Source organism: Brassica napus, chromosome C3, assembly GCF_020379485.1.
Source record: "Brassica napus cultivar Da-Ae chromosome C3, Da-Ae, whole genome shotgun sequence".
Classification (NCBI taxonomy): Eukaryota; Viridiplantae; Streptophyta; class Magnoliopsida; order Brassicales; family Brassicaceae; genus Brassica; species Brassica napus.
In genome coordinates this window covers 7,225,211-7,252,809 of record NC_063446.1, presented here as the reverse complement: position 1 = coordinate 7,252,809, position 27,599 = coordinate 7,225,211, and the positions used below count along the sequence as shown (strand labels likewise).

General features: G+C 35.5%; 4 protein-coding genes, 1 long non-coding RNA gene and 1 other non-coding gene across 10 annotated transcripts; 5 read left to right on the top strand and 1 right to left on the bottom strand.

Annotated features, from left to right (window-relative positions):
- Positions 1–1,876: 1,876 nt before the first annotated feature.
- LOC106385382 (ABC transporter G family member 28) lies at positions 1,877–7,243 on the top strand. Its single transcript, XM_013825307.3, has 14 exons — positions 1,877–2,331; positions 2,425–2,501; positions 2,590–2,865; positions 2,946–3,009; positions 3,091–3,237; positions 3,305–3,339; positions 3,480–3,553; positions 3,642–4,546; positions 4,611–4,907; positions 4,988–5,479; positions 6,020–6,168; positions 6,253–6,542; positions 6,609–6,742; positions 6,810–7,243. Exons 1-14 carry the CDS (start codon positions 2,111–2,113, stop codon positions 6,964–6,966), a joined length of 3,318 nt encoding a protein of 1,105 aa, XP_013680761.1. The 5' UTR covers positions 1,877–2,110; the 3' UTR covers positions 6,967–7,243.
- A 328-nt stretch (positions 7,244–7,571) lies between these two features.
- LOC106387422 (GPI-anchored protein LLG1) lies at positions 7,572–9,776 on the top strand. 3 transcript variants are annotated; one of them, XM_048752311.1, is made up of 4 exons: positions 7,577–8,342; positions 8,426–8,692; positions 8,786–8,863; positions 9,262–9,776. In XM_048752311.1, exons 1-4 carry the CDS (start codon positions 8,256–8,258, stop codon positions 9,271–9,273), a joined length of 444 nt encoding a protein of 147 aa, XP_048608268.1. In that variant the 5' UTR covers positions 7,577–8,255; the 3' UTR covers positions 9,274–9,776. The 3 variants fall into 3 exon arrangements, with proteins under 3 accessions (XP_022554589.2, XP_048608268.1, XP_048608269.1); XM_022698868.2 differs by lacking the exon at positions 9,262–9,776 and having other exon boundaries at positions 7,572–8,342; positions 8,786–9,067; XM_048752312.1 differs by having other exon boundaries at positions 8,192–8,342; positions 8,786–9,776.
- A 4,468-nt stretch (positions 9,777–14,244) lies between these two features.
- Positions 14,245–14,351, top strand: LOC125584617. Its single transcript, XR_007321529.1, has one exon. It is a non-coding gene; the product is annotated as a small nucleolar RNA R71 (small nucleolar RNA).
- A 3,801-nt stretch (positions 14,352–18,152) lies between these two features.
- On the top strand, positions 18,153–20,348 carry LOC106383690 (zinc finger protein ZAT1-like). Its single transcript, XM_013823762.3, has one exon. The coding sequence runs from the start codon at positions 18,678–18,680 to the stop codon at positions 19,875–19,877; it is 1,200 nt and encodes a 399-aa protein (XP_013679216.2). The 5' UTR covers positions 18,153–18,677; the 3' UTR covers positions 19,878–20,348.
- Positions 20,349–21,087: 739 nt separating this feature from the next.
- Positions 21,088–22,204, top strand: LOC106387425. The gene is made up of 4 exons (XR_007321189.1): positions 21,088–21,395; positions 21,499–21,634; positions 21,747–21,898; positions 22,004–22,204. It is a non-coding gene; the product is annotated as an uncharacterized LOC106387425 (long non-coding RNA).
- A 130-nt stretch (positions 22,205–22,334) lies between these two features.
- Positions 22,335–26,546, bottom strand: BNAC03G13770D. 3 transcript variants are annotated; one of them, XM_013827283.3, is made up of 4 exons: positions 26,414–26,546; positions 25,497–25,717; positions 24,198–25,179; positions 22,335–24,120 (listed from the first exon to the last, which is right to left on the bottom strand). In XM_013827283.3, exons 2-4 carry the CDS (start codon positions 25,622–25,624, stop codon positions 22,570–22,572), a joined length of 2,661 nt encoding a protein of 886 aa, XP_013682737.2. In that variant the 5' UTR covers positions 25,625–25,717; positions 26,414–26,546; the 3' UTR covers positions 22,335–22,569. The 3 variants fall into 3 exon arrangements, with proteins under 3 accessions (XP_013682737.2, XP_013682739.2, XP_048608267.1); XM_013827285.3 differs by having other exon boundaries at positions 22,335–24,117; XM_048752310.1 differs by having other exon boundaries at positions 26,353–26,481.
- Positions 26,547–27,599: the final 1,053 nt, after the last annotated feature.

Here is a 27,599-nt window from a genome sequence, read left to right as displayed (position 1 = left end):
CATCAATATACTTTGGCCATAAATATTTAATTTACAAAACCCATTAAAATTGGACCATGGACTTTGATTTACATAATTCATTTATAATTGGTATACAAATTATTATGTGTAATAATAATGTAATTATAATTATATATGAAATTAAATCATGTTTAATTTTTATTTTTATTTTATTTATTTAATATATCTATTTAATTACTATTTTTTTACTAAACAAAACTGTAACAATATTTTGTTATTTTAAAAAAAAATAATAGTTTGAAAATAAAGTACCATATTAACGTGTTAAAGGCTATGGCACAAATGTATAATTTAACAATATAATAAATTCAATACAATTATACAAATACTTTACTAATAATTTTTTTAAATTACGCAAATACGTTTGTTGATAAAAACACAAGTATGATTACAAAAAATACATATATATTACAAGGAAAGAAACAAATATATAAATTTAATTTTAAATAATATATACAAAATAAATAATATAGTGATTAGTAAAGTATTTGTATAATTGTATTGAATTTATTATATTGTTAAATTATACATTTGTGCCATAGCCTTTAACACGTTAATATGGTACTTTATTTTCAAACTGTTATTTTGTTAAAAAATAACAAAATATTGTTACAGTTTTGTTTAGTAAATTTTGTTAAAAAATAACAAAATATTGTTACAGTTTTGTTTAGTAAAAAAATAGTAATTAAATAGATAGATTAAATAAATAAAATAAAAATTAAAATTAAACATTATTTAATTTCGTATATAATTATAATTACATTATTATTACACATAATAATTTGTATACCAATTATAAATGAATTATGTAAATCAAAGTCTATCTATTCTATTAAAACACAAGTGTGACCTATTGATGTTAGTTGAGTCCAACAAATATTTTCCATGATACCTACCTTTTGATATGATAACTGTATATAAGAAAAATACAAACTTTATACGATAACCACCGCATCAGTTAGCCTAACTTCATCAATATATTTGGGCCATAAACATTTAATTTACAAAACCCATTAAAATTGGGCCATGAAGTTTGATTTACATAATTCATTTATAATTGGTATACAAATTATTATGTGTAATAATAATGTAATTATAATTATATACGAAATTAAATCATGTTTAATTTTTATTTTTATTTTATTTATTTAATCTATCTATTTAATTACTATTTTTTTACTAAACAAAACTGTAACAATATTTTGTTATTTTTTAATAAAATAACAGTTTGAAAATAAAGTACCATATTAACGTGTTAAAGGCTATGACACAAATGTATAATTTAACGATATAATAAATTCAATACAATTATACAAATACTTTACTAATCACTAGAGAGTGACTCGTCTTCGGAGGGCGGGTATATTATTTTTTTGTATATATTATTTAAAATTAAATTTATATATTTGTTTCTTTCCTTGTAATATATATGTATTTTTTGTAATCATACTTGTGTTTTTATCAACAAACGTATTTGCGTAATTTAAAAAAAATCTATTCTATTAAAACACAAGTGTGACATATTGATGTTAGTTGAGTCCAACAAATATTTTTCATGATACCTACCTTTTGATATGATAACTAAAATATTTGTTGGACTCAACTAACATCAATAGGTCACACTTGTGTTTTAATAGAATAGATTTGAAACCAAACACATCATATTTGTTTGAACTTATCAATTAAAAAATTTTGTTTTTAATTATTAAAAGACTGAGATGTTGACGATTATGGTATTATTTAATATTATCAAAGTTGAGAAAAAACATCGGATCAGTTCCCATGAACACAAAGCCATTCCAAAGCTATTTTGAGTTGTGATAAAACTTGACATTACCAAAACACGAGTTAGAGAAAGTCCAACGATTCTCTGTCTTTCTCCCTCTTCCTCATTTATCGCCATGTCTTCCTCTCCACCATATTTCTTGACTCACAAGAAAACAACACAATCTTCCCCTCAAAAGAAAAAAAATAAACAAAACAAACCCTAATTCTCTATCGAATCTCAAGAACAGATCAATAATCTAAATGTTCCCTTGATCCGTCCTGATCTCAAATCTGTATCACTGTATTTCAAGAAAACTCTGGAATGGGAAGGAGAAAGTTATGTTTTCAAGAAACATTTGTTTCGTTCTTCGTTTCTCTTGTCTTTATATTTCATCGAGGAGTAATATGTCAAGATGATAGTAGCTTGGATAATCCAGCAGCCAATCGCCTCTATAACCAATTCGTCTTCGACAAAATATCCAATCTCACAGAAGTTTTTGAGGATGACATCAAACGAGAACTCGGTTTCTGCATCACCAATGTGTTAGTTAACATCTTGTCCTTATTGTTTTCCTTGTCAAAAAAAAAAAAAACTAACAAACCAATGAAAAAAAAAAAAAATCCTGTGTGTTGCAGAAAAGAAGATTATAATGAAGCGTTTAACTTCTCTTCCAAGCCAGGCTTCTTAAATAAATGTGGTAAAACCACAAAAGGTACATGTCCTCTGTGTCATTGGTACAACAAATAAAAGAAATTTAAATATATACATTTTTGTTGATGTTTTTTATGGTATGGGAATAGGTGACATGATGCAGAGGATATGTACAGCTGCAGAAGTGAGGATATACTTCAATGGATTATTAGGAGGTGCAAAGAGAGCTACTAATTACTTAAAACCGAACAAAAACTGCAATCTATCTTCATGGATGTCTGGATGTGAACCTGGATGGGCTTGTCGTACTGCCAAAGACGTTAAAGTTGACCTTAAAGACGATAAAAACGTTCCTGTGAGAACTCAGCAATGTGCGCCTTGCTGCGCAGGTTTCTTCTGCCCTCGTGGGATTACTTGCATGATACGTAAGTTACAGAACATTCAAAACTCTCAAGAATCTTTTCCTTTTTTTATAATGTTGTTTTTACCTCCCAATGTTATGAAGCTTGTCCTTTGGGAGCTTATTGTCCAGAAGCTAAGCTGAACAGAACAACAGGACTATGCGACCCGTATGTCTTGTTCTTTCACTTTTATGTCTCTACGTTTTGTTTTGTATGTAAAGACTAGAATCATGATTGTTGTGTTTGCAGATATCATTACCAGCTTCCTTCAGGACAGCCAAATCATACTTGTGGTGGTGCTGATATATGGGCTGATATTGTTAGTAGCAGTGAAGTTTTCTGTTCAGCTGGATCTTTTTGTCCTTCAACTATTGACAAGCTTCCTTGTACTAGAGGGTAAGAATTATTTTGATAACCTTGCTTTGAGATTCATCAGATAAAACTAATCTTCTGTTTGCTCCAGACATTTCTGCAGGACAGGTTCTACTGCTGAAAAAAGTGAGTGATCCTCTTTGTTACTATTACAACGGGAGTTTCGATGAGACATGAGGACTTGAATGAATCCACTTATCGCCAATTGATTTTAAGTTGGAAGTATAGGAAAACTTAAAGGTTTCTTTTCTCTGATGCATTTGCAGATTGTTTTAAGCTGGCAACATGCAATCCAAGATCAACAAATCAGAACATCACAGCATATGGAATCATGCTTTTTGTGAGCCATACATAACAGATCTTCCTCATTTACCTCTTAGTTTATTTCCAAACAGTTTTGAGTCTTTGGCTTATGTCTATATATGTAGGCTGGGCTAGGTTTCTTGCTCATAATATTATACAACTGCTCTGATCAAGTGCTTGCTACAAGAGAAAGAAGGCAAGCAAAGTCCAGGGAGAAAGCAGTACAAAGCGTGCGTGAGACGCAAACGCAAGAGAAATGGAAATCAGCCAAAGATATTGCAAAGAAGCATGCCACCGAGCTGCAACAATCATTTTCAAGGACATTTTCTAGGAGAAAATCAATGAAACAGCCTGATCTGATGAGAGGTCTAAGCCAAGCAAAGCCTGGATCAGATGCTGCTTTACCACCAATGGCAGGAGGAAGCTCAGACACAACCAAAAAGGGAAAGAAGAAGGATAAGAACAAACTAACTGAGATGTTACAAGACATTGAACAAAACCCTGGAGACACTGAAGGTTTTAAACTCGAGATTGGTGATAAAAACATTAAAAAACATGCTCCGAAAGGCAAGTCACTGCATACGCAGAGCCAGATGTTTAGGTATGCTTATGGACAGATTGAAAAGGAGAAGGCTATGCAGGAGCAGAACAAGAACTTGACATTCTCTGGAGTCATCTCTATGGCTAATGACATTGAGATAAGAAAGAGACCAACCATTGAAGTTGCATTCAAAGATCTTACTATTACTCTGAAAGGTAAAAACAAACATCTCATGAGATGTGTGACTGGGAAGCTATCACCTGGACGTGTTTCAGCTGTGATGGGTCCTTCAGGAGCCGGGAAGACCACTTTCCTAACAGCTTTGACAGGCAAAGCAGCAGGTTGCACCATGACTGGGATGATTCTAGTAAACGGCAAAGTTGAATCAATTCAATCTTACAAGAGAATCATTGGCTTTGTGCCTCAAGATGACATAGTCCATGGGAACTTGACAGTGGAGGAGAATCTCTGGTTCAGTGCAAGATGCAGGTAAGCCACATTTTCATTGATGAAGTTCATCTTCTAGACATAGCTTATGAAACTATATATACAGGCTCCCTGCGGATCTCCCTAAGCCTGAAAAGGTTTTAGTTGTGGAAAGAGTCATAGAGTCACTAGGTCTGCAACATGTCAGAGACTCTATGGTTGGTACTGTGGAAAAGAGAGGAATCTCTGGAGGTCAGAGGAAAAGAGTCAATGTTGGTCTTGAAATGGTGATGGAACCATCACTTCTGATATTAGATGAACCAACTTCAGGTCTTGACAGTTCATCTTCTCAGTTACTTCTTAGAGCTTTGCGCCGTGAAGCTCTTGAAGGAGTGAATATCTGTATGGTTGTTCACCAGCCAAGGTTCAACATAATACACTCATCCCATTGGTTACTTAGAAGATTAGATCTTGTTCTTATTTTATCTTTTGTTTTCTCTGCAGCTACACTCTCTTTAGGATGTTTGATGATCTAATACTTTTGGCAAAAGGTGGATTAATATGTTACCAAGGATCAGTCAAGAAAGTTGAAGAATACTTCTCAAGCCTTGGGATAGTTGTCCCTGAGCGTGTGAATCCTCCTGATTACTACATTGATATATTGGAAGGGATACTGAAGCCAAGCACAAGCTCAGGGGTTACCTATAAGCAGCTTCCGGTTAGATGGATGCTTCATAATGGGTATCCAGTTCCTTCGGACATGCTCAAAAGCATTGAAGGGATGGCTTCTGCTGAGAACTCTGCTCATGGTGGAAGTGCTCACGGGAGCGTTGTGGGAGATGATGGAACATCTTTCGCTGGAGAGTTCTGGCAAGATGTCAAGGCAAATGTTGAAATCAAGAAAGATACCTTGCAGAACAACTTCAGTAATTCTGGTGACTTGTCTCAAAGACAAGTTCCTGGTGTGTATCAGCAGTTCAGATACTTCTTAGGAAGGTAAACCCCTCAAATACTTAGCCCTGCAACCTCGTTTTTTTTTCGGTTTATTCGAGTCGGGTATTTTCAGTTTCGATTAGTTCTGTTCAGGCACAATCTTACCGGAAAATTCGGTTCGGTTTGTTTTTTGCTTAATTTTGGTTTTCAAAATTTTACCAAGAATAATCAAATTTTATTTCGGTTAGATTCCGGTTTAAACTTCTTAACACCTCAGATAATGTTGGCTAATTCAGGTATATTTGGTTAACTTCAGTTATTTCGGTTAGTTCAATTCAGTTAATTCGGTTATATTCAGATAATTTGGTTAATTTGTTTTTTTTTTTGGAAAACTGAACTAACCGAGAACCAAACCGAACTGAAAATCACTTTCAAAAGTTTTTCAAACAGAACCGATCTCAAAACCAGAAATGATTCGAAAACCGAAAAATGTCGGTTGGGTTGGTTCAGTTCGGTTCAATTCCGCAGGGGTACAGATACTAAAATTAATATCAATCAGTTGACATAGAATCCTTTCTTAAACCCAGTTTCCTTGCATTGCAGGTTAGGTAAACAGAGACTGCGAGAAGCAAGGACACTAGCTGTAGATTACCTAATACTTTTGCTTGCGGGTATCTGCTTAGGAACACTTGCTAAAGTGAGTGATGAAACTTTTGGTGCCATGGGGTATACATATACAGTCATTGCTGTCTGTAAGTAGAAACTTTACAAGCTCTTCTGACCACAAACATTGCTTATTTTTTCTAACCCTTGTTATCATTTTTTTTTCTCTTCAGCTCTCTTATGTAAGATTACTGCATTGAGATCTTTCTCTCTTGATAAACTACACTACTGGAGAGAAAGCCGAGCAGGAATGAGCAGCCTAGCTTACTTCCTAGCAAAAGACACAGTTGATCACTTCAATACCATTGTCAAGCCTCTCGTTTATCTCTCCATGTTCTACTTCTTCAACAATCCAAGATCGTCCGTTGGAGACAACTACATTGTCCTAATCTGTCTTGTCTACTGTGTAACTGGCATAGCTTATGCCCTGGCCATACTTTTTGAACCTGGTCCTGCTCAACTGGTAAGTGACTAATACTAAAGACTCAAATCTAGAAAGCTTTGTTTCACATTATTAGTCTTTGTGCAGTGGTCAGTGTTGCTTCCTGTGGTTCTGACTCTAATAGCCACCAGTACAAACGATAACAAAATTGTAGAGTCAATCTCAGAGTTGTGCTACACGAGATGGGCTCTTGAAGCATTTGTGGTATCAAACGCTCAAAGGTTTGCAAACTTAATCTCTCCCTATTACATCTCTGCATGTTGTTTACTATTCCATATAATATTTCAGATATAAAGGAGTCTGGCTTATCACTCGCTGTGGATCACTGATGGAGAATGGCTACAACATCAAGCACTTCCCTCGTTGCCTCATCTTCCTGACATTAACCGGCATCTTGAGCCGCTGTGCAGCGTTCTTTTGTATGGTAACTTTCCAAAAGAAGTAGCTTTAAGCTCCTTCTATGCATGCAAAACTATATTGGACGGATCAATAGTGAACATAGAGAAGCCACAAAGGTTTTACAAGAAAAAACAATACACAATTATTGCAGAAGATCATAACACGGTACACTGTTCATAGGTAGTTCCATCACCAGAGTTCAAGATTTTCTTACCTGTAATTCTTCATGTTGTACATCTTTCTTTTGTTTTATAGATTTAACGTAGATCATCATCGGGTTGCTATCAATTCTGTTTTATACACCCAGTAAAAATGTAGAAGTACATAGAAGAACCAATGAAAAACCTTCAAGAACTTCCATTACTTTCTTGGCTTAAAAGTTAATAACAATGGTAATTTGTTTTCCTTTTTTTTGTCCACATTTTGTTTCCTTTCATCACATAGCATTTCATATTTCCAAATGAGATGATATCATTTGATACAAATTATCATTATTAGTCTGGTACTATACAGTGTGGAGAAGCATTTATTTAAGAACAAGGTAGATCAGAATGTATTGATTGTTTTTTGTTTATAACAAAAAAAAAGTATGTAAAGGTTAAATGATTATCCATTTAAAATATTATTTTTGCTTACACATTAATCCTACAACTAGATATGAAAATTGTTACGTAATGATTAGTGAGCCAAAATCATAATCTCCCTTGTACTCAAACAACAAATCATAGCAGAAACCCAAATATGAAATATTTTATAATAATGAAATTATTATTAAAAATTAAAAACCCACTACCCACCACTCTCTCTCAAGGACGGTTAAGAGCATCAGCTACGAAAACTGCTTCTCGTCTTCCTTCACCAAACCCTCACAATCAGTCTCTCTCTTCTTCATCTTGAAGCCTAAGCCAATCTATACCTCAATATGTCCCATTCTTCGTCTATTAACCTACTTCATTACCATTACCTCCCTCCTTGTCTAAATCACTCTTCCTTCCGGTTTTGCCTCACTGCTCCATCTTCATCTCGGTGGTCTAGTCCCGACGACGACATCTGCTCCATCATGGCCATGCCCACCACAACTCTCCCTGGCTCTATGTCTCCCTTCAATGTCCCTCATAGTGTTGTGAGTTTTTATTTTGTTCTATTCTTAGTCAGATCTGTTGGTTATAATTAGTGGTATAACCGTTCCTTCTTCGTCTATTTTTTTCACTTCTTATTTTGAAGGGTAGAGGTATCAGTATAGAGATAAGGACATAACTTGTAGATAAAGATAACTATGTATTGTAGTTATCTAATCCCCTAAGGGTTAGGAGATCCTTCTTGTTTCTGAAAACAATGGATTTCAACATCGACAAAACCGTCACTGCATGGGAAGAAATGCTCAAATGGAGGAATGAATTTGGAGCAGATCAAATTATACAGGTAAAGTAAAGGGATATTATATGGTCCTACATTGTTAAAGAAAGTTAATAAAAGTTTTTGGCTTTCTTGCTTGCTCAAAACAGGATTTCAATTTCAATGAGTTGGACCAAGTCACAATGTACTATCCTCAAGGGTACCATGGAGTTGATAAAAATGGTAGACCCATCTATATCGAGAGACAAGGAAAAGCTCATCCCGGTAAGCTTATGGATGTTACAACCATTGACCGGTACTTGAAGTACCATGTCCAAGAATTCGAAAAGGCTCTTCAACAGAAGCTCCCTGCCTGTTCCATTGCAGCAAAGCGACGTGTCACTACTACGACTACAATACTTGATGCTGATGGCCTGGTATGTAAACTCCTATATAGATTCTCTTAAAAAGTGTCATGAAATGTTTTTTTTTTCTTGATTTATTAACATCTCTCTTGTGGTAACTCTCAGGGTATGAAGAACTTTAGTCCTGCAGCGGCAAATCTCCTGTCCTCTATTGCTAAAGTAGATTGTAGTTATTACCCTGAGGTACTTAACTCTTTGAAGATTACACTTTTGGTAATTAGTCTAAGGCCAATGAGCCGAGTGGACATGGGTGTTTCGGTTGGTGTAAAAATTTGTGACCGTGGTTCTCTGACTCAAATTATTTGCTTTTTTTTTGTCAAACCCAAATTATTTGCTTATTGGTCATATCTGTATAGTTTGGCTTAATAAATGATCTTCAAACCTCTACAAATTTTTGTATTGATCTTCAAAACTTTGTTTGCCTCTGGATCATGGCAATAGTCTAAAACCATTTACATACAAACAGCTAATCACAATTCTTTATTGACTCCTTTACGCTCTTGCTTTGGGGAGATGCAACTGATTTTTTAGAAGAATGTTCTGTTTTTTTTGACATGGTTTCTCTTTTCTCATGGTAACAGCATGTCCAGTGAACTTCAAGTTTATGAACTATACAATCATAACAAGCCAGTGCAAAGGTCCCAAATTCCCAGTAAAGGAATGCTGTTCCGCCTTTTTGGACTTTGCGTGTCCTTACACTGAACAGCTCAACGACCTGAGTAACGATTGTGCTACCACTATGTTCAGTTACATCAATCTCTATGGTAAATACCCGCCTGGACTTTTCGCTAACCAGTGCAAAGGAGGTAAAGAAGGTCTCGAGTGCCCCGCTATGTCTCCTGCTTCAGCAGCAGATGTAAACGCAGCCATCAACACCGCTTCTTCTCCCCTTTGGCTGACCATTTTTGCAGCTTTATTGGTTTTTGTTAAATTGTTATGAGGCCAAAAAAAGCCAGATATATGCAATGTACCAGTAACAACCTGCGGGAAGGGAGTGTTTGTGTGCCCACGATTTGTTTTATTTGTATCATTCTTTTGATCTTAGGAAACTTCAAAACCTTCTAATTGATAATTCATATGACTTTTGTGTGTCTCATTATATCTTCTTCTATATAAATCGACCAATGAAGTAAATACTGGTTGGAGAGATAGTGAAAAGATTAATATATATATATATATCACCAACGGGTCTCAGCAAGCTATTGCAAATACAATATGTAGACGTAAAGATTAAGACTTACTTATTCAAAGTGGTTTTCTATTGTCCCCTCCAGTGAGTTCTTTAGAACCGGCATTATCGGCTTTACTTTTTTACACCAAATAATTTTAATGGAAGATCATTCAACTCCTCTCTCTCTAGCGATCTAGATATCTTTAGAGACGGTTTCCAACTGCTGTAAAACCCATTGGATAGATTCTTCAACTTCGGTTTTGAATCTGACTTGTTTGCGTTCCTTCGAACGCGGGCTTTAGGATTACAAATGAAGCTTCTCTACGGATTGGCCACTCCTATCTTAAGTTTTCATTATGGTTTAGTTTTCATCGCTTATCGTATTATCGTCGAATATATTTCCGTTTGTAATCATCTTATCCCGTTGGACATTTAAATTAATATAACCTTTTAATGTTAAAAAAAGGAGGACAACAAAAAATGGACACTACACACTGTACCTACTAGTCCTGGCAAACATGCAATACCTCTAAGCCAATATAACAATTTTGAGCCAGCTATCATCACTACTCACTAGTAAGTCGTGATGCATCATAGTGGTCCATAAAGAGTGTGACCGTCTTAGTGGTTTAATTCACTTTATGTGTTGTACATGTGTTCTTTACTTGTCCTCAAATCACTTTGCAAGAACTCATAAGGAAAAGAGGTTTGAAGGTGAGAACTCATAGCCAAAAGTAACACTTCCTAGCACTCGACTTAACATCCTAAAGAAACATAGCGAATAGCATGAGCATCTTCCTTATTATACTCTAACTTCTCTAGGCCTATCCATACTCTTTTGCCTCTACTCAAGTTGCAATACTTATCACCAACAAGTTCCTTCAACCAGCTCTCACATTGATTCACACACACACACAAGGTGAATTCTCACAAATGGACACATGATCTCAATCATTTGGCTAGGTAAGCATGGTCTAATATGAATGAAGAGAAGGGTTCAAATGTTTTCATTTAAAGGTGGTTATCACTCAAAACAAGGAGCTTGATCATTATGCAAAATTTATCTAAGATTAGAAGCAACTCATGCATACATAGATCCATCCTCATCATTATACCCCTTTTATAAGTGACAACAAGTTCCACCCTTTTATCATCATCTCAAAAGCAAAGTAAACTCCTCACATCACTCACCCAATGGACAACTCACTTTTTCTTTGGACTCAACTAACTAGGGACTTTTATTCACTTTTTACAAGCTCTAACTCTTTTTCATTTCCTTCCGCAACTTTTCTTTGATTCTTTTCCGTTTCTTTCTCTTTTTTTTTTATAAGGGGGAAGGTTCTTTGTTGCATAATCTAGACCTTCATACTTTCTTTTTGTCCCTAGAGTTTCCTTTACTATTGATACCCTTTTGCTCATCTCTCTCATCTTTCTCATTCTCCAAACCCAAGATATTGACATTTAGAACACATAAACTCCTCTCACTATCCCCAAATGCTAGCTCATTATGCTAGCAAGAGATGAGAATAAATCTATGTCGCCTCCAATACTCTCAATATTTTGCACATAACAAGCTATCAAAAGAAGCCTCACTCATGCAATTCAATGTTTGGTCTCAAAGAAATGGCTAGGGTTGTAGGGTATGAAGTGCCATTTGGGTTAACAAAGATTGGTATATAAAGGAATAAGATAACCCAAATGTGTATGAGATCCATGATCAAGTATGCAAATGCCCATATGCAAGAGAGATTAAGTTCATTCAAGCCAAGTTCAGATTGGAGCTGATCTTAAGAACAATGTCAATATCAAGCAAGCAAACAAGTTTCAAGAAGAGTTTTCAAGGCTCGAAGCATGCAAGCCTTTCAAAAGATGCTTAAGCTACTTGATATGTTTAACTAGGGTGTCAAATTCAGTGAAAACCAGTGTTCTATACAAAGCAATATCAATCAGCTGCTCCATATGCAAGTGAATACATCCTATATGCTCTAAACTCAATCCTAAGAATGCAAGTGATGCAACTACATGATTCAAAAATTTCAATTTTTTTTTTTGGTTTTTCTATGCATATATGTATTCACAATGCATGAGACTCAAATTCATCAAAGCAAACATGATCAAATACTTGGTACCTCCCCCATACTTAAATCACACAGTCTCTGTGTGAGTAAGGGAGAGATACCCAAAGGAAAGCAATATGCAAAGATAAACTGGTATATACAATGGAAAGGTTTGAGTGGTACCTCAAGCGGAGAGTGGAGGAGGAGGATCTTTCCCGCTTTCAAGAGTGATGGTGATGATATGAGAGAGAAACTCTTGAAGCTTGATTGGATCATTCTGGAGCTGAGGAGTGATGATGGCCCTTGCACTTGAAAATGGCTTAGACCTTCCCTTGCACTTGATTTTGTACTCAATGGCCCCATCCTTAAGCTTCATTGGGTGGAGAGTGAGAGTGTGAGGAGTCTTATCAAGAGGTGGAGGATGAGGTTCTTTCACAATCTTCTTCTTGTCATGAGCAGCCTTTGTCGCTCTACTCACCTCCTCCCTTTTAGCACTTTCCAAGTGCTCATCATACAGCTCTTTAGAGGACTTTCCAACAAGACCTTCTTTCTCAATACCAACCCCTTCAGCCTTGGTCTTCTCAATGGAGGATGATCCACAAATGATTGTTCCACAATACTCAGCTTTCATCTTTGGGGATTGAAGTGGATAGGAGACAGCTTTGTTCACATTTAGGAGTGTGACCTTCTTGTTGGCAAAGTCTATGCAAGCTCCCACTGTCGTGAGGAATGGAGTGCCAAGGATCAATGAGACTCTCTTCTCAGTAGACATCTTCAGAACAGTGAGGTCTATAGGAATGATGCATGCTCCAATCTTCAAAGGGAAGTCCTTTATGAGACCAATAGGGGTTGTAGAAGAGGAATCTCCAAACTGTAGGGAAGATGTGTTTGGCTCCATGCTCTGAATCCCTAGACTCTTCATCATCTCCATTGAGATCATATTCACACTTGCACCAGAATCAACAAGAGCATCATCAAAAGTGAGCTTACCAAGGTAGCAAGGCAAGGTGAACATCCCTTGAAACTCAAGCTTAGGGAGGGATTTTGGAGGGATTGGTGGATCAATCTTCAAAATGGAGATGTCCAAAAGCTCGACCACTTCAGCTTGGTGGTCTAGAATGTCCTTGATGAGCATCATCTGGACATGAGTTTCACGCATACCCGAGATTTCTGGAAGCCTGACCCCAACATCACTAAGATCTTTCCTGAACTTGGAGAGCACCTTCTTCTGAGCTTTGGTGAAAACTCTTTGGGGGAAAAGGAGCTTATCATAGGGTGATAGCTCAACTTCAGTGGCTTCCTCTAGCTTAACCTCTTTCAGCTTGTTGTCAGCTCTCTTCTCAACTTGATTCTCAGCCTTGTGCTCAGCTCTTTGCAGATTTGTTGCTTCAACCTTCCTGGCAGCATCCTTCACAATCTGTGCTTCAGCTGTGGCCACAACAAATCTCTCAACTTCCCCAAACTCAGTTCCAAATACCAGTCTTTCAATCTCATCCTCCTCTTTCTCACGATCACTCAGCTCAATCTCTGGAGAAGTAGTGGAGAAGACAACATTGCAAGACTCCTTGGGGTTCTCTTTTGGTTTCCCTGGTAGAGACCTCATTGGCTGCTTGGAGGATGAAGGCATATAAGCAACTTGACTCTCCAAAGCCTTGAGATGAGAGGCAAGTTGCATGTACTTGTTGTTGAGGTCAGAATAGTTCCCATCAATCTTTGCATGGATGTTCTTGAACTCATAAATCATGGTCTTCTCATTTCTGGCCTGAAATTCTAAGAGTTGCTTGAACATATAATCCACACTTGAATCTGGAGCTTGAGCTTTAGAAGAGCTTCCTTGAGTCTGAGGAGACTGGTTGGCTTGAGGATAGTTTTGCTTGGCTTGGTAACCTCCTTCTTGATTGTTGTAGTAAGGTCTTTGCTGATAGTTGTTTTGGTACTGAAAATTAGGCTCTTTCCTGTACCATGTGTCATTAGCATTGATGAAGCACAACTCCTATTGGCCTTCTAAACGATCAACCTCATTGACCTTAGGAAGAACCTCTTGACTAGGAACACCCACAAAGTTCATCTGCTCCTGTTTAGCTTGGTTGGAAAGAAGCAAATCCATCTTGTCTTGTAAGGACTTGATCTCTTTCTTTGTCTGCTGATCATCACTTTTGTTGACCCTATCATGCTCCTCACTGTAGACTGAGTCACTCTTGGCCGTGTTCTCAACCAGTTCTTCTGCCTCTTCCTCAGTTCTTCCCAAAAAGAAACCATTGCTGGCAGTATCAAGCCTGTTTTTGCACTGTGGTAGAGCTCCTCTATAGAAGATGCTAAGCAAACTCTCCTTGGTGAAGCCATGATGTGGGCATTGAGACCAATAGACCTTGAACCTCTCCCATGCTTCACTAAATCCCTATACGTTCTTCTGCTGAAAGCTAGAGATCTCATTCCTGATCTTGGATGTCCTTGAGGTAGAGAAGAATTTCTCTAGGAATGCCCTCTTGCACTCATTCCAAGTTGTGATAGAGTCACTTGGAAGAGCTTTCTCCCATTGATGTGCTTTGTCTCCCAAAGAAAAAGGGAACAACTTCAACTTGAATGCATCTTCAGAAACACCATTGGTCTTGGACAAGCCACAATATTTATCAAACTTGTACAAGTGATCAAAAGGATCTTCAGCAGCAAGGTCATGATACTTGTTGTTCTCTATGGTGTTAAGAAGCCCTGACTTGATCTCAAAGTTGTTGTTCTCCACAGCTGGTGCTCTGATTCCTAACCTATGACCATTAATGTGAGGTTCATCATAGGCTCCAATGGCACGAGCTTGGCGTGGTGGATGTTGTGGCTGGCGCTGTGGTCTAAGATGATCAGCTCTTGGATCAATGCCCCCTAGGGCATCACCATCTTGAGACAGATTCTCCATATCAAACTCCAACCTTTGAAAGTGAGCCTGATGTTCTCAACTCTTGAAACTAGGCTTGATGAACCTCTGTTCCTCAAGTTCATACACCTGAAATGCAAAGGGAGAGGAAGAAGGAGAACCATTAACAAAATAAAAGAAAAAGTGACTTAGTCTCAAGCAAGTGACTAAATCTCAATGTCACAATCAACCTAGAACTTGGCAACGGCGCCAATTTGATGCAGAACTTTTCAAGGGTCCAAGATCAAATCAATGTAGTATAAAAGATTGTCGAACCAATCCTATGTGATTCTAAAGCAAAGGGAATGCAAGTTCATGCTTAAGCTAAGTGCAATCCGGTTTTAAAGATGGTATGAACTAAGAACTAATAAGTTAATGCAATAAAGTAATGATCTTTCTTTCTCAATATGAAGCAAGAGGACTCATGGGGCTAGGCATTTGATCTCGGGTGATGTAGATCCAATCTAAGGGTGGCAAGGTATCAATCAAACACTTTCCTTATGCCTAGAGACTAAGCTAAACAAGCTCTATCTCTAGATGAATGTTCTTTTGGTAAAACAACTCAAGCATCTAATCTCTTAGGTTGAATGTTACTAAAGCAAACATGGAGAACAAGTCCAATAGCAATCTTAACTCCTTTAGCAACTAATCTCTTAGGTAAAGCAAGTTAAAAGCATTGAAGAGTTGGTTCATGCATTTCATCATACACCTTGTGGGCAGGAAATGCCTAGAGATCTATTTTAGTATGATCAAGACTAAAATAACATTGAGAACCCTCAACAAACAAGAAAACAAGTAAATATAACACTAAACACCCTAGATCTTCTCTAATCACCCTTAATCACCCTAGCCCATGAATCCAAGATTAGTCTACTCACTAATAGACATGAATAACCCCAAAACCATGGATGATTCAAGGTTAAACATGATTAGAGAGCAAGATAATCAAGCAAAGATAAGAAATTATGATCAAGATTAGATCTTTCACCCAAAAGTGGCTTTTGATTAGATAGAAAACAAGATAATCTCAAATTTTGGTCTAAAAAGTATTTATAGAAGACTAAAACTCGAGCTGGGCCAACCCAACAAACCTGGTTTGACCCACAAAAACATAGATATTTTTCTCCGTAGTGACTAGAAAAGGTCGCTACCGGAGGTTGCTACGCCTGTAGCGACTTGTCTTGCCCGCTACGTGTGGCCGCTAGAATTCTTGAACGCATAACGACCTCGTGAAGTCGCTATGGCTGGCCGCTGTAGAAGGCACTTCAATTCTAGCGGTCTCTCCAGCCCGCTACGTGTGGCCACTAGGATACTTGGGAGATTTTAGAAGTCTTGAACGCATAGCGACCTCGCGAAGTCGCTATGGCTGGCCGCTGTAGAAAGCGCTTCAATACTAGCGGTCTCTCTAGCCCGCTACACACTCCCGCTATGGTACTTGGGTGCCTCAGGTTTTCTGCTATATCTTCTGTAGCGACCAGCATTTGCTGCTACGCCTGGCCGCTAGGATCCTTCAACGACTCATCTACATTCTTTGGGCATCAAAACACTCCTTGGGGCACAGAGTTCATCATGAAACTCTCTCCAACACCTGATAAGGACTTATGCATGGAAATGCAACCTAAACATGTGTAAATGCTATTCCAAAAGACCAATGTGCACAAGAAAAGATAATTAAAACAATGTAAATATGCAAGATATCAACATGTTAGGTTTCATAATCTCATATCGACAAATAGAGATTCAATACGATTTAGAAGTTGTTCTTTTGTTTAGTTTGATGTGTTATGCTTTTTAAAATGTACATTTTCCAGAGAATCCACACTTAGGGATTGCTCTAGGTCTAAATTTGATGTGTTTTGTTTAGATTCAATTTTTTTTCATTTTTCCTTTTTTCTAGTGCAATTTAAATGGATTTAACAAGTTGTTAAACATTGATTGTAAGGAAGATTTTTTCATGACATAGAACTTCCAATTTTATTTTATCGTTCTAGTTATTTTAAGTTTAAATTGAATGACTAGTAAGAGTGATACTTTTACTAATCTCTTGTTAGCTAATTCTCAACTTCATTAGTATTTATGATTTTCATAAAAGTTGGATAGTTAGATAACTACCAAAATAAATTATGCAAAAGAAAATTATTTAACAAATACATACTAAATCATTTGAATTTTTCATAAACAATCTTTAAGAGTAACGAATGTGAATTTAGCATCTTTTTAATAAACAATTATTTTTCATAAATCATTTGAACTTTTCATATATTTTCAGAAACACTAAATCAATTATTAAGTCGGTTAAAGAATGTAAAACTAAATAACACTTATCTTTAAGAGTAATGATATAAGTGAATAAAAGACCCACTTATTCAAAAATGCAGAAATTGTTCAAACTCAACAAGTAGGATCAAATCTGAAACAAATCTCACGACCCCATATTTAATTGTGAAAATACACTAAACACATATTAAGTTTACATACTTTGATTCAGTAATATTACCTATTTTTGGCTGTTACATTTATGATTGATTGAGTTATCCTAATTTACAAATGAAAAAGTGTTTTGACAATAAAACTAAGTTCACTATTTGGAACAAAAACATCATATTTGTCTGAACTTATGAATTAGAAAATATTAATAGCTGATTAGTTTCGTTTTGTTGTAAAAATTGCAATTTATGTCAATTAAGTGGGGATATTGGTTTTGGATTTAGAAAATTTAGAAATCTGGTTTGGATTTGATAATTTTTGGTAAATCCAAAGATTCTAAAATCAGACAAGTCAATTTTAAAATAAATCAGATGCACTTCAAAATCAAATCAATGGATTATTGTAAATCAACGAAGTGGATTAATAATAATTTTAGTTTATAATAAAATTAAGAAATATAAAAAACATGTGTTTTCATTTTTATCTTTCATTTTCATATGTCATATGTTATTCTCATAACATCTAGAATCTCTCCACATGTTTGTTGTCGTCGTTTCTCAATTGATTGTCATGCTCTCTTTGCTTATTTTGGGCTATAATAATGTTTTTATCATTATTATTTTCTTCAAAATCTTTTTCATCATAAAAAAAATTCCTGGGGAAATTCTTTATAAAATAGGGAAAAATAGAAAAATATTTTTTTTTGACGTGGAAACATATGATATAAACTGGTGATTATAGAAATCAAGAATATCGAAGTTGGTTTGGGTGAATGTGGATGGTGATTATGGAATGGAACTAATAATACAAATCAAACCGAATAAAAAGGTTTAACTCAATATTTGTATTTTGATCTTATAAATCCATTAAAATCTCATTTCAAATCAAATCCTTAAACAAATCATTATTATTGAATAACACATGATTTTAAATTATATTTTAAAAATTATAGAACCAATAACACTAGATTTAGTTTGTATTTTAAATTTATTTTAAAATCATAGAATCACTAACACCGAATTTACATATATATTTAAAATTATGGAACCAATAACATTAAATTTGGTTTGAATTTACAAATCTATTAAAATACACAAACCAATAAGGCAATAACAACCCTATATCAAGTCTGTATTTGGATTTTCATTTATTTGGTTTTATTTTTAATTTGAGATATCCTTGCATCAAAAGAAAATCTTTGACTGTGATTCAAAGGGTTTTTATCAAGAGATAAGAAAATACATAAAAAAAGTTTTCAGTATTTCACTACTTATCTTTAAATTCTAATTAGTACACACTCGTCTTCAAATATTAGGGTTAAATATTAACTTTATTGGTCCCAAGCGTTTTTGCAATCACATCCGACTTGTGGAGTTTAAGAGAGCTGTGAGAGATTCTGAGCTTAGCTTTTTTGGGTGGGTTCAAGCTTCGAAAGCAATGGAACAGTGTTACAAAGACGACTGTGGATCCTCACTTGGATTCATAGTTGAAAAGAGAAAAGACATAGAAAAAGATCAAGCTGAAGATGATGAGAAAGAACCTAAAAGTATCAGTCTAAGGGAAGAAGAAGAAGAAGATAATGATGATAGAGCTAACAGTATAGATCTAGAAGGAGATGTGGAAGAAGAAGAAGAGAAGAAGCATATGTGTTCTGAATGTGGTAAACAGTTTATGTCTGGTAAGGCTTTAGGAGGTCATAAAAGAATTCATGTGCTCGAAAATCAGAACAAGTCTGGTGAATCCGAAATTGATTGTAGTGTTTGCCATAAGAAGTTTACATCAAGGAAGGCTTTATATGGACACATGAGGTTTCATCCAGACAGAGCATGGAAAGGAGTTTTGCCTCCTTCTCCTCCTCATCCACTTGGTAATTCATCCTCTTCTACACTCTCTACTGATGATCATCATGTTGGTGAGTTTACAAGCTCGGATCATGATGATGATGATGATGGTTATGATAACATTGATGCAAAGGATCAGATTGATGAATCAGATAATATTGATGCTAAGGATCTAATGCTCTTAGCTACTACTGCGGAAGCTGTTAATCTCGATGTTGTTGAGACTTGTGATTCACACTCTGCCGAAGATATGAAGAAGAAGAAGAGAAGGTTACCTGAGATAGAGAAAGTATCATCATCATCTACTCATGATCATCATCATCAGCTTGGGGATGTTGCTGCTGCAGCTGAGGAAGGTGGTGGTGCACGTGAGAAGCACGTGTGTGTGACTTGCAACAAGTCGTTTACTTCTTATCAAGCTTTAGGAGGTCATAGAGCAAGTCACAACAAGGCCAAAATTTTGGAGAATCATCACGCTAGGGCAAACAGGGAAGCTTCATTACTTGGAACCGAAGCAATGATAACCGGTTTAGCTAGTGCTCAAGCATCAAACACATCTTTAAGCCGTAGCAATAATGGAGATCACGTTTGTGACATTTGTCACAAAAGTTTCCCAACAGGTCAAGCTCTTGGAGGTCATAAGAGACGCCATTGGACTGGACCAGTTTCTAGTGAAGCTGCAACCGCTGATCCAACCGCTCCAGCAGCAGGTTCTTCTCATCAAGTAACAGAGACAGTGCAAGAGGTGAAGAAATTTGAGTTTGACTTGAATGAGCTGCCACCTAACGAAGAGTAAGGATTCTAAGAAACGTATATATATGGTAATGGTATAGAGGGAAATTTTTGGTTCTAATTTTAGTTTCTTGGTGTTTGGTTTTCAATGTAATTTGGTAGAGTCTTTTTGACCAAAGTTCCATGAAGTAAACTATGTTACTCATCTTTCTTATTTTTCTTCTTTTCAAACAGATAGTCTCTCCATAAATAGTGTGTAATCAGATGTTTCTTTTATTTTGTGAATAATGGATGATTAACCGTATAACTCATTGCGTGTAATTGCAATATCAAACTAAAGAACAAAATTCATGTGGGTACAACAATCTCTTCCACTGGAAATTAACTGAAAATTGAACAGCATAAACATCAAGCCTAACTGTAGAAGAAGACATGAAGTGGTTTTAAGCACTCTCTACTAGAAACCTTTCACTTCTTGGATCTCTGTGATCTCTACACAATGGTTTTGTATATCATTTCTCAGCTTTGGTTTTTGCTTCTTCAGATAACCAATGGAAGATCTTTTTTTACAGCTATTGATACAAGTTAAACACTAAGACCAACAAATTTGTTTGACAACCTTTATTGGCAGAGCATTAGCATTAGCATTAGCATTAGCAGCAACAGTATAAACTGTTTAATAGGATGATTGGTAGAGCAGTATGAATATATTATTTTAAATTATAATAAAAATTAGTATATAATATATAATATATTTATTTTAATGAATATATTTCTACTATATATATATATATATATAAATATATTAACATATAAAACTAAAAAGATATATAACTAATTTATTTTATTTAATAATTTAAAAATTATGTTTATATCAAAATTATTTTAAAATAAATTTTATAATTAAAATATCTATTCTAAAAATAAATTGTCACATTTAAAATATATTAAATTATATTTTAAATGTGAAATACTATTTTTGAAAAAATATTTTTATTGTAAATTAATTTTGGAAATCAAAATTTTATTTTCTAGATATAAAAATAATTTTATGATATTATTAAATAAAATAAATTACTTAATTATATATTTTTCTTAATTTTATAAATTATAAATGCAAATGCTCTTTTAAAAGTTTCATATGAAAGCATTGACCAGAGAGCATTCGAAAAACATTAGTATTTAGTAAATGTTTTTTTAAATGTTTTTCTCACAATTGTTTGAATTATAATGTAGAGCATAATGGTAATGGTGTACGTATCAATGCCATAGAGGAGACTTGCTGATGTTTCTTTCCCATAAAACGGTAAAAACTGATATACTTTGGAGTATGTTTTATACAAATGTAATTTGTTTTCGTATATTGCTAAAAAAAATTAAAAAATGGAAAAAAGATGTACGTAGCAATCTTCTTCTTCATTCTCCCTACCTTGTGTTTGAGCTTTGATCTTGTTTCTGAATGAATTTGAAATTGAAAATTGAAACTGAAATCGGATCTGATCTGTTTGTAATTTCAGGGTCAGGGCGAGCCTCATGCGGAATCTGCGAAGGCCTCGGAGGATGATGCTAAGAAAAATCTCTGGTAAGTTAGTCAGATGCTCTCTCTCTCTCTCTGTAATTTAAGATGTGTTGTTGATTGTTTTTGTTGATTTTAATATTTGGTCTTCTTTCTTTCTTTCTGTTAGGGTTAAGATATGTGTTACCGGATACGACACTTGGCTTCCTGACATTGAAATCTGCGATGCCCTTTGTGAATATAGTTAGCTTTACAGTTGAGAATAAACCAACTAATCTAACCAAACCACTAAACCGAGATAACCGGTATCTATTTAAACCTATATACACCAATATGATCACTTCAAATCATGTGGCGTAATCTCGTCTCTTGCGATTCAAAAAACCTCAAGCCGTGTTTTTATCTGTATTGTCGGAGATGGAGGTGAAGACAAGGCGTTGCAACTTAATGGAAGTGAATTGAGTGGATGGAATCTTGCTGTTAAGGTGGTTTCAACTACAAGACCATCCACAGAGCTTACTCCCAAGCAATTGGCTCTTATAGAAGAAACTTAAGTATGACAAAACATTGTAAGTTGACTTTTCTTCCTCAAAAGATATATATATATATGTTGTTGTTGTTGTTGCTTGTGTTGATGATATATACTAATATGCAATTATTATTTTTGTTTGCAGCTGGTATGGCATTGGCATTATGCGCTATAAGATAATGCAGAGTGAAAGTGATCTCAAGAGACACGATTTCTCTTCCTGTGGAGTGATCACAGATGTTATTACTCCCAGAGACTCTCAAGATGCTCACTAGTACTGTATTCAGATTGCAAACGAGGTCCGAAAACTGCACATGGAAAGACAAACTGAATTTTTTGGATCTTGATAGTGTTTTTGCTCGATACTTATCTAAACCCGAAACTAAAGTGAATACTTTGTATTGTTTTTTTTTTTTGCTCAAGGAGCCTTTACTTAATTTATATTTAAATTAGTTTTATCTTTGACATTTCCCCTCTATATTTGAAAAAAAAATCTGAATTCACAGTCAAAGTTTGTGGAAGAATCATGTTGTTCTTACCACAATGGCCAAACCTTAAATATAAAGTTACAAGTTTATTTGTTGAGCTTCTCAAAGCTTAAAGTTACTTTTATCTTCTACAGAGTGAGTGTTTGTGCTTTTCAAGTGTCTGCTTTTCTTTATGTAAACCGTAAGGTCCATAACTACACAAAGGCCGAAACTCTTACATTGACTAGCTCGGAGAAAAGTACCTTACATGATCATCAAAACTGTTTCTGAATGGTGAAGCTTGTGTTTGTGTCTGTGATTGTGATTGTGGTGTCTGTGGTTGATGATGTGTTGGTTCGAAACCGTTTCTTAAATAGAGACCTGTGTTGAAGTATAAGCCGGTTCCAGCGCAAGGATGAGAATCAAGAAACTGCGTGGTTGGTTTTAAGCTATCCCGAACCGTGTCTGCTTCTCCTTGGTTCATGACCATCAAATCTTTTCCCATCAACCGCAAAACCGGGTTAGGACTTGGAGGCACAACAACAGCTCTGCTGGAGAATTTACTCTGAAGATCTAAGTCTTGCTGGATCATGTATGGTGACTCCTCAAACGGATGATTTGTTGTATCCAAACGTGACGAATAAGCAGCACCTCTTCTCTGCAGTAGATCAGATGTTTGGTGATTCAAAGCCATCCCCTCAGAGATTCTATCTTTTCTCTGGCAACAACAACAAGACTCGTGATCGTTGCTTCCAAGTCTTGGAGGTGGTTCTGTCTTGTCAATAGTACTTGTCTCAGGATGAGATGGAACACAAAAACTCAACTTACCAGCTGCGAAGTTTGAAACAGGTGATTCAGATGAGTTTCTGTCGAAAGAATGGAACTGGCTTGTGATAACCGACGAGTTTCCAAGATTCTCATCAAAGCACATGTCCCTGGGACTAGGTAGAAATGAGCCAGGAGGTCCCGGAATCGGAATGGTATCAACCTCTACAAACAAGCTTCCTTTTCCTCTCACCTCAGATTCAAACCTCACATCTTCATCACAAGTGGTTTGCTCGTAAATCATTTCCTCAACTTCTTCAGAGTAATAATACATTGCTCTCTCGCTAGGTGTAGCATCATTGCTTTTGTCCAACACATTGGCTCTACTGTTGTTGTTGTTGCTATTATCTTCATCCTCCTCATCACTACTTTCTTCGTCGTCATCTGAGAGTTCACGTTCTTTTGTCATTTCAGATTCCCATTTTCCAGCTTCTTCTTCTTCCTGCCGAGCTTTCTTTAGCTCCACAGGCAGAGATAGTCGTCTCCAGCCATTTGCTACGAATGGTGGGGACACCTTTCTCATGCTAGTTGCACGATGAGAAACCTCGCTGACATTCTTTCCAAGTGGATACTTGTCTTTTTGAATCGAAGCAAGTCTCTTCTTCAACTGGAGAGTGTCTAAACGAGCTACTGCAAGTGATGTCTCCTCCTTTTCACTCATCTGAACTCTAAATGAACGACTTTGAGCTCCTTTACTCCCAAACATAGCCTTATTCCTTCCAGATACTTCCTTCTGTTTCTTGAAAGGGGATGAATCAGTACCTCTCAACACAAGACGCTCTCCTCCTGACCATGAATCATCATCCTCATCCTCAGATGGCTGATCCCGCAAATCATAAAGTTTATGTCCTTTCTCATTTAGCCTCTTTGAAACCAGACCACGTTTTGATAACATCCGCTGGTTATAGATTCTACGATGACCCTTGCTGTTACCTTCTCCACAAAACACTCTTTGATACTCTGGTACCTGCTGTACAAAGTAGTGTACTGTTATTTCATGAACCACACTACAAAAACAAAAGATACAGAAACTAATGTTATTATTACCTCTGATGTATTATTGGCTTTGAGATTGGTTAGTTTAAGATACTTGTAATGTTTCTTTCCCAGTCGTCTCTTCCTCAAGCTTTTACTGTTTTCTTTACTACCTTGGCTTGAACTCTTCTTTTCACTACTACCACCCTCATGCTGCTCTCTCAACGGAGTAGTAATACAAGTCTTCTTCTCGCTGAACTCTGTTAGAATCCGCAGTTTTTGACCCTTGGCATCGATATAAACCGGACCAACGCCCACAGGTGGAACTTTCCGCTTCTTGGACACTTCACTCTTATCAGCAACAACTTGATTCGAATGACTCAAAACCGACGCCCACGTAGTTCCATTTCTCTTGTCAAGATCTTCTAATGTGCATCTTTTAGCAGACGCATAAATATCAACCATCGTTTTAACTTTCATCTGTGGCTTAGCTCTAAGCTTGTTTTGCTTAGTACTAACAGGTGGCACGGCTGAATCAACTCTAGGCTTGTTTGGCTTACTACTACTAACCGGTGGCAGTTCTGAATCAAGAGACAGACACTGATCGATGTGAGCATTCAAAGTAGTGTTGGAAGCTGACGAGAAGGTTTTGCAAATAGGACACGTTGTCGTCATCACAAGGCCACCACCACAAGTATCTTCTTTGGATTTCACCATTCCTCCTCCTCGTCCACACTTTTTACTGTTCTTGTTGTTATTACTTGTACCAGCTACTACTATCGTCTCTACCTTAGACTTCAAAACACTTGTGCTCGTACCATAACCATTCTTGATGACCCTTGATTGGCTACAACCTCCTTTTAGCCCAAGTTTAGCCGAACCACTTCCTATATGGACATGAGATACGATCTGCTTCCCTGACGATAAACTAGCCGTTGTCTCAAACGGTGGCAAAGGATCAGTTACGCCATGAGTTGAACAAAGTTGGAGACTTTTAGGAGAAAATGGCCAGTTGTTCTTGATGTTGTTCTTCCTGTTGCTATACGCGTAATCTCTGCATGCATCAAAGCATATATATAACGACGTTAGTTACTTCCAAAGTCTCAAAAGCTAAGGAAGAAGGAAGAAAAGTCAAAACTTTTGATCTAGGTATGAGGATGAGCTCTAGCTTATGATCATTTGAAACTGACCCATTAGTTACCATAAGGAAGAAGGAAGAAAGGTCTACACTTTTGATCATTTGAAACTGACCCATCACGAAATCAAGAGACTTTTTTTTTTGTCTGGGGGAAAACCATATTGGCGAAGAAACCCAGAAAACAAAATAGACTTTCAGAGAATAAAAAAAAAAGTATTAAGTTTTTAATTTACCTGATGGAGAAGTTTTGGAGATGGGTTTGACCTAACTCATGTGAAGAAGTGGTGAGATGTAAGAAACTGGAAGGAGGAGAAGAAGATGAAAGTGGGTCATGTGGTGGGTTCTCAGTGGACAAGAACATTTGATTCTTCCACTGTTACTATCTGCCTCTTCGCTTCCCAGATAGTTCAGCATAACACTAGATCTTCTTTTATCATCTCCAGTTATGTCCGATCTACACACAACACGTAAATTAAGATTATGAAACTGTACTGTTCTTGAGATTTGTGATTCCAAGAAACCCAGAAGAGGAAAAAAGTGAACGTTATTTCATGTGAAACATATGTTAGGATTAGTTGGTATATTTTGAAGTGTATATATGTAACGATTTGATGAAGTGTAATCACAAAAAAAAAAAACAATTATTCGCACGCAAAAAGACCCTGATTTCTTTATTTCTCAGAAAAAAAGTTTCAGTTACCAATCTAATTCCTGAGCTTATTGTATGTTGAAGCGATCATAAGAAGATAAAGTGAAGTAACACATCCATAGTATGAAGAAGTTTTTACAAATAAAAAAGAAGTTACCAAAATTTATAGATTAGATCAAAGTTAAGAACTCATATGGTCTTTTCATGAAACAAAAGTTTATGAGAGCATTAAATCAAAGGAAAATCAAGACATGGGGAAGTATCTTGATCAGCTAAACAAAAAGGATGACTACAAATAGATCTAGTTGAAGTAAAAGGAACAAATCTAATCTTTACTCATAAATCTATACATACATATACATCTTAAAACATTTCAAGATTTGGGATCTTAAAGTTGGATAGAAGAACAGAAGATCAAAAGGAAAAAAAGAAGGACACACCAGATTCACAAACTTTAGACCAAGAACAAGGATGAAATTTTTGGAGAAACGATTTACAAACCTTGGATGGGTTTTCTTGGCAAAAGGAAGAAAATGGTTTTTTAGAGAGAGAATGATAGCATCGATGAAAGAGATGGAGAAAGAGAGAAGAACCAAGCACTAAAATGATTTTTTTGGTGTTCCATATAAAGTCCACATATGTCTAACTAATCCGTTTTTTTAATAAAAAAAATCACTAGATTTGAAAAACGGATTTTTTTATTAAAAAAATGAGGGCAAGAGGAGATAAATAAATAAAAGTGTCCACAGTAACTTCAATTATTATCACACTCCACCATCTTATTTTATTATTTTCTGTTGTATAGATTTGGTATAGCTAAATTTTAAGTTATTAAATTACTATACATTTTTAAAAAAAAACCATGCATTCTCTTTTTCTGAGAAATGTAATTTTAAAATATTTAGTGTGTTGGCTTTCCATGTGAAAGAAGCATTACCAAGGCACTTCATCTAAATTATAACCTCGTCTCCACATTCCTAAAACTGTAATTAAGATCTGAGGCAGAGAAAAACTAAAACAAAGATAGATATCATATATGCAATAAGAAATCTGATATTTGAAATCCTTAATAGAAAGTAAGGTAATCCTTAATAGAAAGTAAGGTTATTTGTTATGAATTTGGAAATATTTTTGTTTTCTTCTATTATCTAATTTGACTGTATTTGAAGTTACAGTTTCTGGTTATTAGATGTATTGTCTTATAAACTTAAATCAATATATTCCAAAATTATTCATTTGTTTAGACGATGATTAGTAGAAAACTAGAAATACAACAAATCTTTTGCTACATGATTTTTTTTTTGGGAATTTCATATTTACTATTTTCATGGTACCATTAAAAATATTTTCAAAAATACATTCTTCATTAAGTGGCAAAAGAATCTTGTAACCTAATAAATAATTATTTAAATAAATAAATAAAATTATTAAAATTTATTTTTTATGTTTTCGAATTATACTTTTTCAAATTCGAATTTTTTTACGAACTTTTTTTCAAATTTTTTTCTTCAAATTTTCTTTTTGAAAATCGAAAATTATGTTTGAAACTATTTTTAAATTATTTTAGTTTTTTTTAGAGTATTTATTTATATTTTTACTAGACTCTTAAATTTCACATTCCAAAAACCATACTCACCCTTCAATTCTAAATTCTAAGTCTAGATTAATATAAATTTCTTTTATCTTT